Below are 13950 nucleotides of genomic sequence, written 5' to 3' on the forward strand. Positions count from 1 at the left end.
TGTTGTTTCAAAAGAAAACTGAAGTAGACAACAAAAAATACAAATTCCATAGTATGTTCATAGATTTGTCTCCACCCATGTTGCAGAAAAATAACTTTACATTTTGTTCGGACTAGTTATAGAAGCACTTAAAAATTGCAAATAATTTAGTAATAAAAAAATACAATTAAATAATACATATTCTTATATTGTAATAGCAAGCATTTTACTAAAATATGATTTTAATTGTTAGATATTAAAAACCTAATGTGATAAATATTTAATGTTACTTTATACATTGGAAATGTTTTCTTCTCTTTCTTTTTTTTTTTTTTGTTGAAGGAAATGTTTTGTTCTCTATAAAAGATTTAGAACATTTTGTCTCTATATCACAAATAACTCTTTTAAAATAGTTTCTCAAGTTGGTAAAGTTATGGAGTTAATCAAAATTTTGGAAGTTTAAGTGAGGTTTATTAATTAGTTCATAAAATAAGGACCTAGTTTGTAAATTTAACATAGAACTCCTGGACCTAATCAGATTCCAAAATCAAACTTCTTCTTCTTCTTCTTCACATTTTCTGCTGTCTGGTTTTATAATTACACTAATTTTCAGATTAGGGTTTCTAAAGAAGAAGGAAAAAAACAGTTAATTAATCAAAACTTTCATCAATTCCTCTCAGAAATTTTATACATTTCCGCTTATAAACAAACTAAAAATGAAAGTTTTTCACTTTCTCTATCATCCCCATCTGAGAGAAGAAACATCACTTTCTCTCTCTACAAAAACCTATAAACAGGACAACTCTTGATTACCAAGAGCAAAAAAGGAAAAACAACCCAATCTCAATTCTCAAGCTCCAACTGAATTAAAGAATTATCATCAATTTCCTCTGTTTTCTGCTTGAGAAGGTTCTTGATTTCCTCTGTTTTCTGATTGAGAAGTTTCTTGATTTCCTCTGTTTTCTGATTCTACTACTACCCTTTCACCATTTTCTTCTTTGGGTATATCAATTTTATCATCTGAATCTAGATCTTCTTTCTTTATCTTGTTCTTACAATCTTGAGAATAAATAGTTTTAGGATAAACAGGGGTAGCAAGAAAAGTTGGGTTTTTCTCACCAGCCATAATCACAACAATTTTCTGTTCATAAATTGCAGGTACTTTAATGGATTCTTCACTGTTTGATTTCTCAGAATCACCATTTTCAGGATCTCTTTCTGTTTCTTCTTCTTCATTATTATTATTATTATCTAAAAACCCTGAAATTTTCCAATAAGAACAAGCAAGAATTAACAGAGCAAAAGCTATAAGACCCAACATAGCTGCTAATCCTCCAAATAAATATGGTATTGGAGAATGCCATGGTGAGTGTGTTACTGCTGATGCTGGTGAAATTGATGATGAAGTTGAAGGTGCTTCAAATGTACCCCCAGTTCTCATTTTGTAAAACAGAGATATTTTAGAAGGAGAAAGGGTTAATGAAAGTAAAGTTTATAGAGAGAGAGAATAGTTTTGAGTGAGAATGAATGAAAAAAAGGGAATGGTTAAGTAGTATTTATAGTGAGATCTGAGATGGGAAATGATTTAGTGTTAAATATTTTGATTTTTGGTAATGGTCCTTGTAGTGATGTAGTCACAATAATTACTAGTAATTTATACAAATGTCTTTTACCAAGTATATTAAGCTTTAGGCCACCGTTTTGGGGAAAGCAGAAAAGTTTTCGGAGAAAGACGGTGGAAAATAAATAAAAAAACGCAAACGAAACACACTTTATAAGTCGTCGGCAGAAATTCGTCGACCGGATGTTGCCCGCGACAGTCCGTGACTTCATCATCTTCTATCTCTCCCCTTTCTCCATCTCCTCTCTCTCTCTTTCTTCTGTCTCTGTACTCTTTTGTTTCTCTCTCTCCTCTCCTTTCTATCCCTAAATCCCGCTGAAGGGAATGGTCCCGTCGCCGGAACCTTTGTCTAGAAAACCAGACGAAGGGAGGATACCTTCATCTAGAGTCCGATCGAGACGAGCTTCACCTGGATCTGGAGTTCAGATCCAGACACAAAATCTGACACTAATGAATACCTGAAAACATTTACAAAATATTCATGTCCTAATTATATCTTAGTTGTTTGTTGTCATAATAGTATACATATACAACCAACATGAGTTTAGCAGATAAAGTGTGAATATTTAGTTCTAGACATTATTACTAAGATTTTGATATCATGCCGAGTAGAAATTCGTCTGTTCAAAAACATGTTAAAACGTATTAAGAGGTGGCGAGTATCTATCAAAAAGAATATCTGGATGTATAAGTTGTAAATATTTGTCAGCAAAAATAAAACATTGGGAAAGCTTTTGTATTTCTTTTGCTTGTGGAATTAGAAAAATAAGAAAGGTGACAACTTGTGTTTGTGGGAGTCTTTCAATGTCTTCTTTCTCTTTCTCTCTCTCAAATATTTTAATGGAGTGTTTTTTGGATTTCTAAAGCTTATCCTGCAAACTTCAAGTTGGGGCCTAGTACCTCTCTTTCTTTCATATCTAAGAAAACAGTGAAACCGCACTATGTGTTTTTTCTAGGAAAGCTAAAAAAGAAAAAAGTAACATAACCCTACCTTCTTATATGATCATTTGCTTAATTAGTGATTTTGGTTTCAAAGGTTATTACCAAATTATCCTCTTAGGGTCTATTTAATAGCAACCCTAAATTTAATTAATTTAACCTTAAATTCTAAAAGCTGCCTAAATATGTCTAGTTCTTTAATTGTGGGGGATCTCCATACACATTTTACATACTTCTTATAGTAAGAAATTGCAAGTAACATGGGATGATGGAGTACGTTCTAAAATTGAAAATTTCACTTCACAACATGTCTTTAGACGACCTCTATTATTTTACTTCAACACTCAAGATTTCACGTGTTGTGAGCTCCTAATGGTAAGTTTTTCACATTGGAACTTGCCTTCTTAGGCTTGGTTGCCTTGGTCAGTCTAGCTAATTTTGGAAGTCTTCAATAAGCCAATCTATCATCCACATGATAATGTTTATGAGTTTTAAGTTTATTTTAAGGAAGTGACTATTATAGTCATTACAATGACATTGATACATCAATAAGAGATGTGATAACCACAATAGCGGTCACTATTTTTATTCAAACTCAACCCTTTTGTGTGCATATGCAAGGGAAATAACATTACGTCATTACCACCAAAAAGTGGTGCCAAGAATTTATGCCAATCTAGAGTGGAATAATGCCATCCTCATTCCTCATTGATTGTGGTACCATATATCCCAATTAACACGGACACCTACTTGTGATAAGTTTGGCACAGAAGGTATAATTGATTCACATGATGAATGATGAAATATTAATATGATGAGAGAAGAGTGAAATCCAAGAATTTCTAGGGACTAAAACTATTTATAGAAGCCACTATAATGAAGTACTGATTTTAATTAAGTAATATTTTTGTGGTCTTGAAGATACAAAGAGCTTAAGAATTATGATTTTCATGTCCTTTTATCCAATTGGGATGCTTTTCTTTTGCAAGAAGTTGTCTTAAAAGTTGCGATGAATTTTTTATTTTTATCCGATCTTGTAACCACTTTTTACCTTCAGGTGTATAATATAATGTTGTATTAAAGATTATAACAATCCCACCAAATTTAAGGTGTTGAACATCTCTGCATAGATTATGTCACATGTTGTACTCGTTTTTGCATGTAACATGAAAGAATTGTTATTCGCTTCGTCATAATGATGTGCTATAGAAAAACTTTAGAAATAAAACAGAGAATGATAAGATAAACTACGATAACAAAAAATGTTGTTACAACGGTTGAAACGATCACGTAAAAGGATATTTTATAGTAACAAAAGTACAAAACAATACCCCAACGGCCTAACAACTAACAGTTGCCTAAGAATGGTTTATGCGGTTTCTTAAACTCTATAAATTGATCATAGTCTTTGGACTAAGCAAATGCAAGTGACCACCACCTTATATATGTCTAGGTAACTTATAAGGGATGTCACTATTGAACATATATACCCAAATGAGTAGGCCAAGGTGATGATGGTCAAGTGGTTGAGGAAACAGAGAAAGGTAGAGACAGATATATGATGAGTGTGGGCAAGTTCACTAGTTTCTTTGCCTGCCACTTTGAGAAAAAGTTGTTGAAGGCTAGTAGTAGTACTACACATCAATACAATCTCTGCCTCTTCACATCACATAAAAATTATTGAGAAATGATAAAGTTACAAAAGATTTTAACAAAAAAAAAAGGTTCCCAGCTGATGTGACGGGTGTGGTTTCAAACTTTGACCAAATCTAGGCCGTTGAGAGATGAAAATCACAACCGCCACATCAGCTGGGAACTTTTTTTTGTCAAAATCTTTTGTGATTCTAGCATCTCTCAAATTTATTACTGTGTACGTCATAAATTTTTAACAAGTTAAAATTCAACTTTCTTCATTAATTGCAATACGGTTTATGATGTACGTTTCTCATATAGATAAGAAATTTGTATTACGCAATAAACGATAAGAATTCTTTTTTTCTTAAGACACTAAATTCTATTTATTTGAAGGAGTACGAGATCTACTGTTTTGTAAAAAAAAAGTCCTTCAATTTGATTTTGAAAAAATTCTTTAAAATTGCCATGGTCGGAATATAGTGGTGGCAGTGGAAGGTTTTATCGTTGCCGTAGTGTAATACAATAGTGATGGTACGATGGTGAGACAATGATATTCTTTTAGGTCCTTAAAGAACATGTTCTTATTGAATTTTGTTTGCCTTTTGAAAATAGAAAATTAGTTATTTATAAGGTTTTACCGTTGAAGTTAACCCCTTGTTTATTGATTTGTGTTAAACATAAATAAAGTAAAAATATGATGATACTTCATGCCCGTGGATGGTCTTAATTTAGAGTTCACGGTGCCTTTGTTGATCGAAGTTATCGGATTTACTCAATTTATATATCAACCATGCATTTATATATACCATAATGAGAGTGTAATGACTCTTAAAGTCCACTTTCATGGTTGAACTTAAGTTAATAAATTTCAAAGTTATAAGTAAAAAAAATTAGTTTGAAAATAAATTTAAATTTTGACAAATGTAGAACATAAAATATGTGTTATCAGATTAACTTTCCAATTTTTTCATTTAAATACTCTGTATCAAGCTTAATTAATACATGTAATGTTTTTTGGCTATGCACTCTCGGAGTCATTACAATTAATGTACAGATGCATGAGTTGAATAAGCACTATGATAACCATCATCATAGACATATTAGGTCTTAAACGCCATATAAAGAGCTTTAAAATTATTTTAGGGGCGTGAAAGTCTATTCCTACCATTACTTTATGTGTACTCTTTAACACAAGTCAATAGAAATAGATTCTCCTTCCACCGTAAATCGAACCTGTCACTTCTAAATTTTTAGAGTAAGTGCGTAACCAAAAGGCCAAACAACCCTTGGCAAATTTTGTGTTGTTGAATAAGGAAAATATGGTTACAAATATTGAAGGAAATTTGGATGAGAAGGAACACTGTTTGGTAAGAGTAAGAGGGCCCACCAAAAACAAAAGGCTGCATGGTCATCCCTCACTTCCTCAAAAAGTGAGTGAGACCCACCATTCAAATTGGTAACGTCACTCCCTCACCCGACACAAATAATCGTACGAACACATAGCGACAAATTTACATAAAATCGCCTGTCGCGTTACGGTATCCGACATACATTCCAAATGCAATTTTAATTGTATATTTTTTTGTAATATGTCCAAATTGACAACATACAAAAATCAGAAAAAAAAATTCAACTTAATATTTCTTTAATTGTAGTTTCTGACACATATAATTTAATGAAAAGTAGTACTACTATATAAAAGGATTAAACTTATTGGGTTAGTTAAATTTATGGTTAATTAATAATAATCACCAAAAAGAAATTTGACATTATACTTTTGTCCACGTGAAATCGTGGATTTATCCCACACCATGGACATTTGATCTATTTTTTTTTTTTAATTCGATTTTTATTTCTCAGTCAGTAGAATGTTTTTAATTAATAACCTAATGTTTCTATTAAAGATCTGATATTTTGTAATAATAACAAATTCACAAATAATTTTTTGTTTTAGCTTTTATACATTATTAAATTGTAATAAAAAATAAACATTTGCAATTTCTCGTATTATAGAGAGAATTTATCATGGATAACAATTAATTTTCTTTCTTGCTGTTTTTGAAATCATGAAAAACTAAAATCTGTACTTTTAGTGGTTCGACCTGCTATAACCTACATCTCATCTTTGTCATTTTAATTTCTCTTATGTTTTAAAATTTCGAATATTCTCTTCACATAAAAAATTAGAACTTCTAGATATTAGATTCTAATTGGTTACCAAGTTGTTAATAGTTAACCTTAAAGGAAAAAAATTAGAGAGAATCAATACTATGCATGTCTTAATTAATAAATTATTTAGTCAAATATGAAGAAGAATGAAAAAGAAACTCTATCCGGATCACCTAATCCTTAACAAAATTTTGTGTATGTTGGAATTCCTTGTTTCTTACTCAATATAATTAGGAATTTAAACTTCTTAAGTCAATAATTCACAAGTAAGCATTCCACTCATTTTGTTGCTAGTAGTAGTTTATATAAACTTCTTTATTTATTAACATGGAAAATCAAATCAAGTAAGTACATCTTGCTGCCCCAACCCTAATTGGACCTAAGATCCACTCCTAATCCAAAACTCAACACAAGTATGTAAAATTTTAAAAGGTTATTTCCCCTATAGCACTCTTGTTTTGAAGTTTTCCTTTAGTCTAAACTTAAAAGTCGATTTTCTTTTACCCTATTATGCAGAGATATTTTTCTCTGATATTTTCTCTCTACATTCTTCGTCGAGAAGAAATATTTTTGAAAACAAAGGTAAAAAAGAAAGAGAATTTCAACTTTCGAAGTTGATGGAAAAAAAAACTCTAAACGGGGGTCAAATTTGAACTTCATCATCATAGAGTGCTATTTTGGTGATTTGATCTTCTTAAAGGGACCAAACTGGAATTACCAATGTTTATGAGAAACCGAGCATAACCTTATCTTCGTTTTAATTATGATGTTTATATGGTGGAGTTCACTTTAGTTAGTGCTTACTGGCTCTATTATATACCTAAGAGCTAAGATATGGATGAAAAGTATCTTAGTTAACAAATTAATTCTCTTTTAATTATTTGATTATCGTATAAACTCTAAACTACTTTTAATCAAAACCATAACACGTAGCTAGCTGATTGATACCTTCGATTTATACTAAATCTTACGCTAACATTTTAATTCTCATTAACTTTATCACTAATTATTTAAGATAATTTCATTAGTTAACTTAATACAGGAATTAATTATGATGGGGGATGAGTTTCTTTTCCATTCTTTGTCATATTTGCTCTAATAATTTATTAGACATGCATCTAAACCTAATTATGTATTGATTAACTCTAACTTTCTACCTAAAAGATAATTTAGCCATTTTGTAACTAATTAAAGTGTAATATCTAGAAGTTCAGTTTTTTTTATATGGCAGAGAATATTCGATGTTTTGAATATGATAAAAGAAATATAGTAGTTCGGCAGAATAACAACCCTAATTTTATCAATTCATTCTAACATTTAACTTAGACAATTAGGCCACGTTTGATTGATTTTTTCATTACTAAAATTCTACATTTTGCTTTTCATGTGTTTTGACGATCTAGCAAGACTTTCAACAAAAAAAGAAAAGCAAAGCAAAAGAAATTGGATATTCCTTCACCCAAAAAAAAAAAAAAAGAAATTGGATAGAGAACAAGTCGTTTTAGTTCGTTAGTTTTCTTCTGTAAATCGGACTTGTAACTATTAGATTTCCTCAGTAGATGCACAACCAACTGAAAAAATAATAGTTTATTTTCCATGTATAGAATGAAACTACTCTTGAAATTGTGTCAAAAAAAATATTGTGGGAGGATTGGAACTCTCCCCTTCCAAAAAAGAACCATAGGTTTGGCGCATATTTAATTAAGTTAATTCTAATTTAGCCCCTAATTGTAACTAATTGAAAATGTGGACCCCATATATGTGCACATTCAAATCTAACTTCCACTATTACTATTTCTTTACTCATATTTAACAATCAATAATTATTCTCCTTTTTAGTCTTGGTTTCAAAAAATTTCATTACCCTTTCTCTCTTTTTTTTTTTTTTTTTGTTGAAATACCCTTTCTCTCTTTGATAGTTGGAAATGATTGTCGGCAACAGTCGACTGCCATTGGCAGCAGCCTCTAGGTCATTTTTTTCAAGTCTCTCATCTTCTTCTTTTCACTACCACCACCAGTACCATAACTATCTTCCACATCATGTTTGTTTTTTTCTCTAAAACTTTAGAGTCGTCGGAAAGTGCAACATCCAAGTCATTGTCGGTGATCTTTAACAATTTATTTGAGTCATTTTTTGTCCCTCTCTCCACCACCACGACTACCACAACTATCTTCTACTCATCATTTTTTCCTCACTCCAAAATTTTAGAGTCAGTCGGAAAAAATTGTCTGCAACAGCTAAACTGCCATTGTCTGCGATCTTTACAAATTTATTTGAGTCCATTTTTTTCTCCCCACTACTACTACTGCTGCCACCACCACAACTATTTTCAGCATCATCGTAATTTTATGGACGTCGGAAAAAATTGCCTGCAACTCTGCAACTGCCAAATAGTCATCGACAACGACCTTTAAGAATATTTGGTCTCTCTTTTTTCCTCTCCCCACCACCACCGCAACCATAATCATCATTATGATAAATCTCTATCGCTAAAGCTTCATTACTAGCTTCAGGACAAAGCTTCAAAAGAGAGAAGAGACATGACGATGGTGGCGGTTTTGTTGGTGGTGGTGGTGTTGTGAGGGGAATAAGAATAGAAGTAAAAAAAATTTGTTTTATTAAAAACCGTTAGCAATTACAATTCAACTATTATCTAGGACTTTTGTCTATGACCCTTCCAAATAGAAAGGATAGAGGGTGACTCCTTTTGAGGAACCATGATTTCGAGAAACAATCAAAAATACTTAGCAAATAAATACATGAATCAAAATTTTCACTTACAAAATAAAGCTAAATTAAATGAAAATGATAAAGTTAAAAAAATATTGATAAATAAAAGTTCCCAACTGATGATGACACAATTATGTGTGGGCAAGATAACACAGTGTTTGGAATCCTGTGTCACAAAAACTACATAGGAAGAAGAACAAAGTGGATAGGGCACTCTTTCAACAAAAAAAAAAAAAAAAAGTGGATAGGGCACTTCAACAAAAAAAAAAATGGATAGGGCACTTATTGGCTCCCCTACTTAAATGAAATGATGACATTTATTCCTTAAACTTTTTGATAATTAGGATGAGAGGTAGAATTAGCATCACCAATTTACAATAACTACATAGTCACAATTTTATTTATTTGATGGCAACTTCTCCATTATTTGTTAACTTGAATCTAACATAGTAGGTGTTGTATTATGTTATAAATTTGTTGTGTCAATCGAATTACTCTTAATTTGACATAACTAATTTTTAATTTATAAACATTTCTAGTTTTTCTTATGTGGAGGTTCCATTGTTCGAATTCACTCTCCTTTGGGGAAGAGAATATAACTTCCAAAAAGCATTTATTTTAGTCTATCAAGGAGCCTTCCGATTTCTACAAGAAAAAAAGGAGCCTTCGGATCTTAGGTATAGATCTTAAAATTCATTCTAGCTTATAGTTTATGAGTAATTACATGTCTCTATGTGCCCGAAACCTACTAGTCTAAAAACTCATGCCGATCTTTGCATAAGAAAGACAAATTCTTTACGTGTAAAGGAGAAGAAAGAGAGATCGAATCAGGTTTAAATGATATTTTTCTTAAAGATTATAAAATCAGAAGGCAGTATCCTCATATAGAATTTAAATTGATGATGTCAGAATCTCATGAGTTTAAACACCAAATATCATATGAAACCAAAATAGAATTTGTTCCTCCAGTGTAAAATGGCACTTGGAAAGTATATATGAATAAAGTGTGAGCCTTTTACAAATATTGTGGCTATGCGTTCAAATATATACTTTGATAGTATCAAATTTCATTTTTAACCAATGGCATGATAAAATAGTGCTAGGGTTATTCCCAAGTGGATAGATGTGGATTTGTAGGCGATTGTGAGTTCGAATTGGAACTTGGGAGTGCTTGAGATTCTGCCCTAACAAAGAATAAGGTGGAGGTAGGGTGAATATTAGAATGATTCTAGATCACTTGGGAATAAGAATTTGTAAAATGGATAATTGGTGAACAATCTTATCATTATTACAACACGAATTTGGAGAGTTGGACTTACATGGCACTAGTACTGACTACCGAGGGACCGTGGTCGTGACATCGAGCAGAGGTATTAACATCATCCCAGTATCCCACATCGTCTAAATATTAGAGTTTGTGTTGCATATAGATAGGTCTCCACAGAAGTGTTATAAGACCTCTCAAGGCAAATTTTACGATGCCTACACTCAAACAAGGGAGAGCCAGATTGTACACAAATTAAAAGATCTTAAACAGACAATTCGTAAATGGCATTTCCCCTTATGAATCCAAAAATTAATGAGACTTTATCTCTGCTCATTTCTTCTTCTTTCTCCATTACCCTTTTCCTCTTATGTACACACAGAAGATGTCTCTTAAACAAAGGGGTAATGCCCTTCCCAGGCGCCTTATAAAGCAACTTGACCCTTTACCGACTTTGCAATGCTCGTGATAAGAATGAAGTTATTTTTATTTTCTGGAATGCGCTCAGGTCTGGAGTTGGTGCTTTTCAGTGTAGTTTTGCAGATTCTACTAACAAAAACACAGCTTTGTGTTTCGCCATAGAGAAGCTCATTTTAGTTTGAATGGACTCCTTCGACCTTTCAAAATTAAGATTTCATACCCTCCCAACATCACAATTCTCCTCCTATAACGAAGTCCATAATTGGCTTAACTTCATGGGCGTCATTATCCCGTAAAGAAGAGTGAAACAAAAACAAACATGCCGATTAAGTCCATCAGTGGTCAACTCCGAGACGAGTCCTAACCTAACTTAGGAATTACTGTTAGTATGGAGTTGGCCTAAGGAAGTGTTTTTTTCGTTGATCTCTGAATCGTCTGAATCAAATGACAGAAATTTACCCTGATTCAGACATGCCGAAGAGTCAGAGAAAATCAAATAGTCTGAAAATCTGACTCAAATCAATTAGACCTGGAGTCAGATTTCAGACCTGACTTGGAGAAAAGCAAACACTACCTCAGCCCGACTAGTAAGAACCTTATGTGTAACAACATGGACTAACCAGCCCAATTTCAGAGCAACCAACCCCATCGAGCGTAAAGAAACATCAATTGATTAATATAACCGTGTATCACCTAAATTTATTGAAACAACCTAATTTATAAGCAGGTTAGTCGATATATAATCAAGCCCATCACGACCGATGGTATGTAAGAATCTTACACAAGGGTACCCGAGTTCTATCTCTGAGTGATTCCCTAGAGACCAATCTGAAAACATAAAATGAGCCAACAACTGCTACATGAATTTTTTTCCTCATCTTTTAGTGCTTTTGTGTCTGAAGAGCAGAAATGCGAAACAGTTCGCAAACGCATTAGCCATAAGAGCACGCCATGACTTTGCTTATATATATTGAAACATCGGCAACTCTGATACGAAAAATATGCCATCTTCATTTACATGATATATTGAAATTGCTTACCAAAATAAAGGACAAATACCCATATTTATGAAATTATAAACAAACTGCAAATTAATGAGAAGAATTCAACTTCGTTCTTAATCATTCCATTATCCAGGAAACAAAAAGAAGATTACCATGTTTTATAGTGCAATCTAACATCAACAACCTTATTGTTGGTTCACAAATCATAAATACGGTTTGTGACAAAAAAAAGGACAAATTAACAATCTGATAAACAGGAAGCTTACTATCAAGGTGGAATACATTCTAGCCTAGACGTTTGAGCCCCAAGCCGCTTCTTCTTCTCATACTTCCTGATCAGTTCGGAGGGCTAATAAAAAAAAATCAGGAAAAGAAACATATCAGCACAATGAAACATAATAAGTTCTACGTAGAAACCAAATGAGGTAAGAAATGTTTGGGAAATACATATCGTGAACTGCAGAAGAAGAAAAAGAAATATAAAGCCTGTGCTCGTTTTTTATGAACAAACTCGAGCAAAGCGTAAATGTAACACGTAGTCATACAGACACACACACACACACACACACACACACACACACATATAAAGAGAGAGAGAGACTTGTACTTTAATCACATTACAACACATTATGCTTAGTGACTTAGTCATGATTATATCTATATGACTCATTACATGTTGATTTACTTCCATTTCCCTCTAAATGGATAAAAAGCTATAAAATGTGTGCCATGTATGGCTCTTGAAAGTTGTTCCTCTGATTCAGAGATCTTGTTTGAAACATGGTGAAAACTTGTTAACTAACGTTTTCGTTATTCTTAATATGTGGGTTATGTCTAACAATGATCATGGACCATTTCCTAGAGTCGAACAAGTCAACGCCACTCCTCCTTTGAGCAAGTTTTCTCCAACTTTTGGAAGGACTATAACGGATGAACATAATCACTTCTTAAGTTTCATTCATTATTTTGTGGAAGCTATTTCTCTAAGGCTTAGTCGGATATTGTTACTATTATTGTGAACATTTCTAAAGTACTTCAATTTTTGATTGTTCAATAATAAAATGCATTAGGTCTAAATTTCTGCGGGAAGCAGTTATTTCATTGGATTAGTCTTGTTTCAGAGGGTAAATGCAGAGATTAGACAAACTGACAGAAGTATATGTCATTTTGTGATTTTGTCTAATCAAGTTCTAAAGATCCACAAAATTTAACCCTAACCTAAATTCATCAAAAAATATCATGGATTATAACATTTTGATACTAGTCATTAGCTCAAATTGTTAGAGGAATATCAAAATAAACACTTAAAATCAATTATTTGACCAAATATAATGTACATGATTGTGTATGATAAAGATCACTTTTTTCCTAACCTAAACATAGAACTAAGACAAAATCACCAAATTATCAATAAGAATGCATAAATAATGGATCATCTCAAATATTAGTAATTCTTTTCAACAGCTGAGATCTTACAACTAAGAACCCTAAGAAAGCAATATAGATATAAGGGGGTAAAATCAACAAGTCAAGATCGATGCTTTGAATCAGTAAGAAATTAGGGTTTCATAAATAAAGATCTAAATAACATTAAAACAATAAAAACGAATCGATAAAGAAAAACCCTAGATTAGAATCAATTAGATCAAATCGAAGAGAGAAAGAGAGAGAAAAAGGGGATTTACTAGGTTTCTGGGGTTTGCCATCAGCCCATTTGGCGACGGAGAAATGAACTTTCTCGCGAGCTAGGGCTTCGGTCTTGTAAGGTTCCTTGAGACAGTTACGAACAAGTGAAGCGCAGATGTTTGAGTAAGTGATGTATGTCATGTTTGCTGCTCTCCAGAACGGTGCCGCTGCTGCCGTCGACATCTTTCTCTCTCTCTCTCTACTTTCTCTCTCTCTTTTGATTTTCTCTTTCTGATTTGGTTTCTGGATTTTCCTCTTTCACTAGTTATAGACATGGAAACAATTGATAGGGTTAGACTCCACAGGGACTTATGGACCCACGGTTTGTATTTTGCGGACCGGTTTCAAACCTGGTAATTGTTAAGGGCACAACCAGTTGCGGAGTAATTTAGACACCAAAATCCAAATAAAGTAGAGGTAGGACTTAGGAGTAGATGGGCTTTCAGGCCCCCAAAATGACCTGGGGGTCTTTATATGGTCTTTAGGACCTAAGATCTTAATT

The 13950-nt window shown here is 32.7% G+C and overlaps 1 protein-coding gene across 1 annotated transcript; it reads right to left on the minus strand.

The window, feature by feature from the left end:
- Window positions 1-629: 629 nt before the first annotated feature.
- Window positions 630-1603, minus strand: LOC147540032 (protein GLUTAMINE DUMPER 5-like). The gene has a single exon (XM_086644334.1). The coding sequence runs from the start codon at window positions 1418-1420 to the stop codon at window positions 860-862; it is 561 nt and encodes a 186-aa protein (XP_086500460.1). The 5' UTR covers window positions 1421-1603; the 3' UTR covers window positions 630-859.
- Between the last annotated feature and the right edge of the window lie 12347 nt (window positions 1604-13950).

This window comes from Eschscholzia californica, unplaced genomic scaffold, assembly GCF_041429995.1.
Source record: "Eschscholzia californica isolate CP2 unplaced genomic scaffold, dmEscCali1.0.p SCAF_5, whole genome shotgun sequence".
In the NCBI taxonomy this organism is placed as follows: domain Eukaryota; kingdom Viridiplantae; phylum Streptophyta; class Magnoliopsida; order Ranunculales; family Papaveraceae; genus Eschscholzia; species Eschscholzia californica.

What these genes read in the sequence shown, in the direction of transcription:
- LOC147540032 (XM_086644334.1), bottom strand. Translation starts at nt 1,420, where the DNA reads ATGAGAACTGGGGGTACATTTGAAGCACCTTCAACTTCATCATCAATT.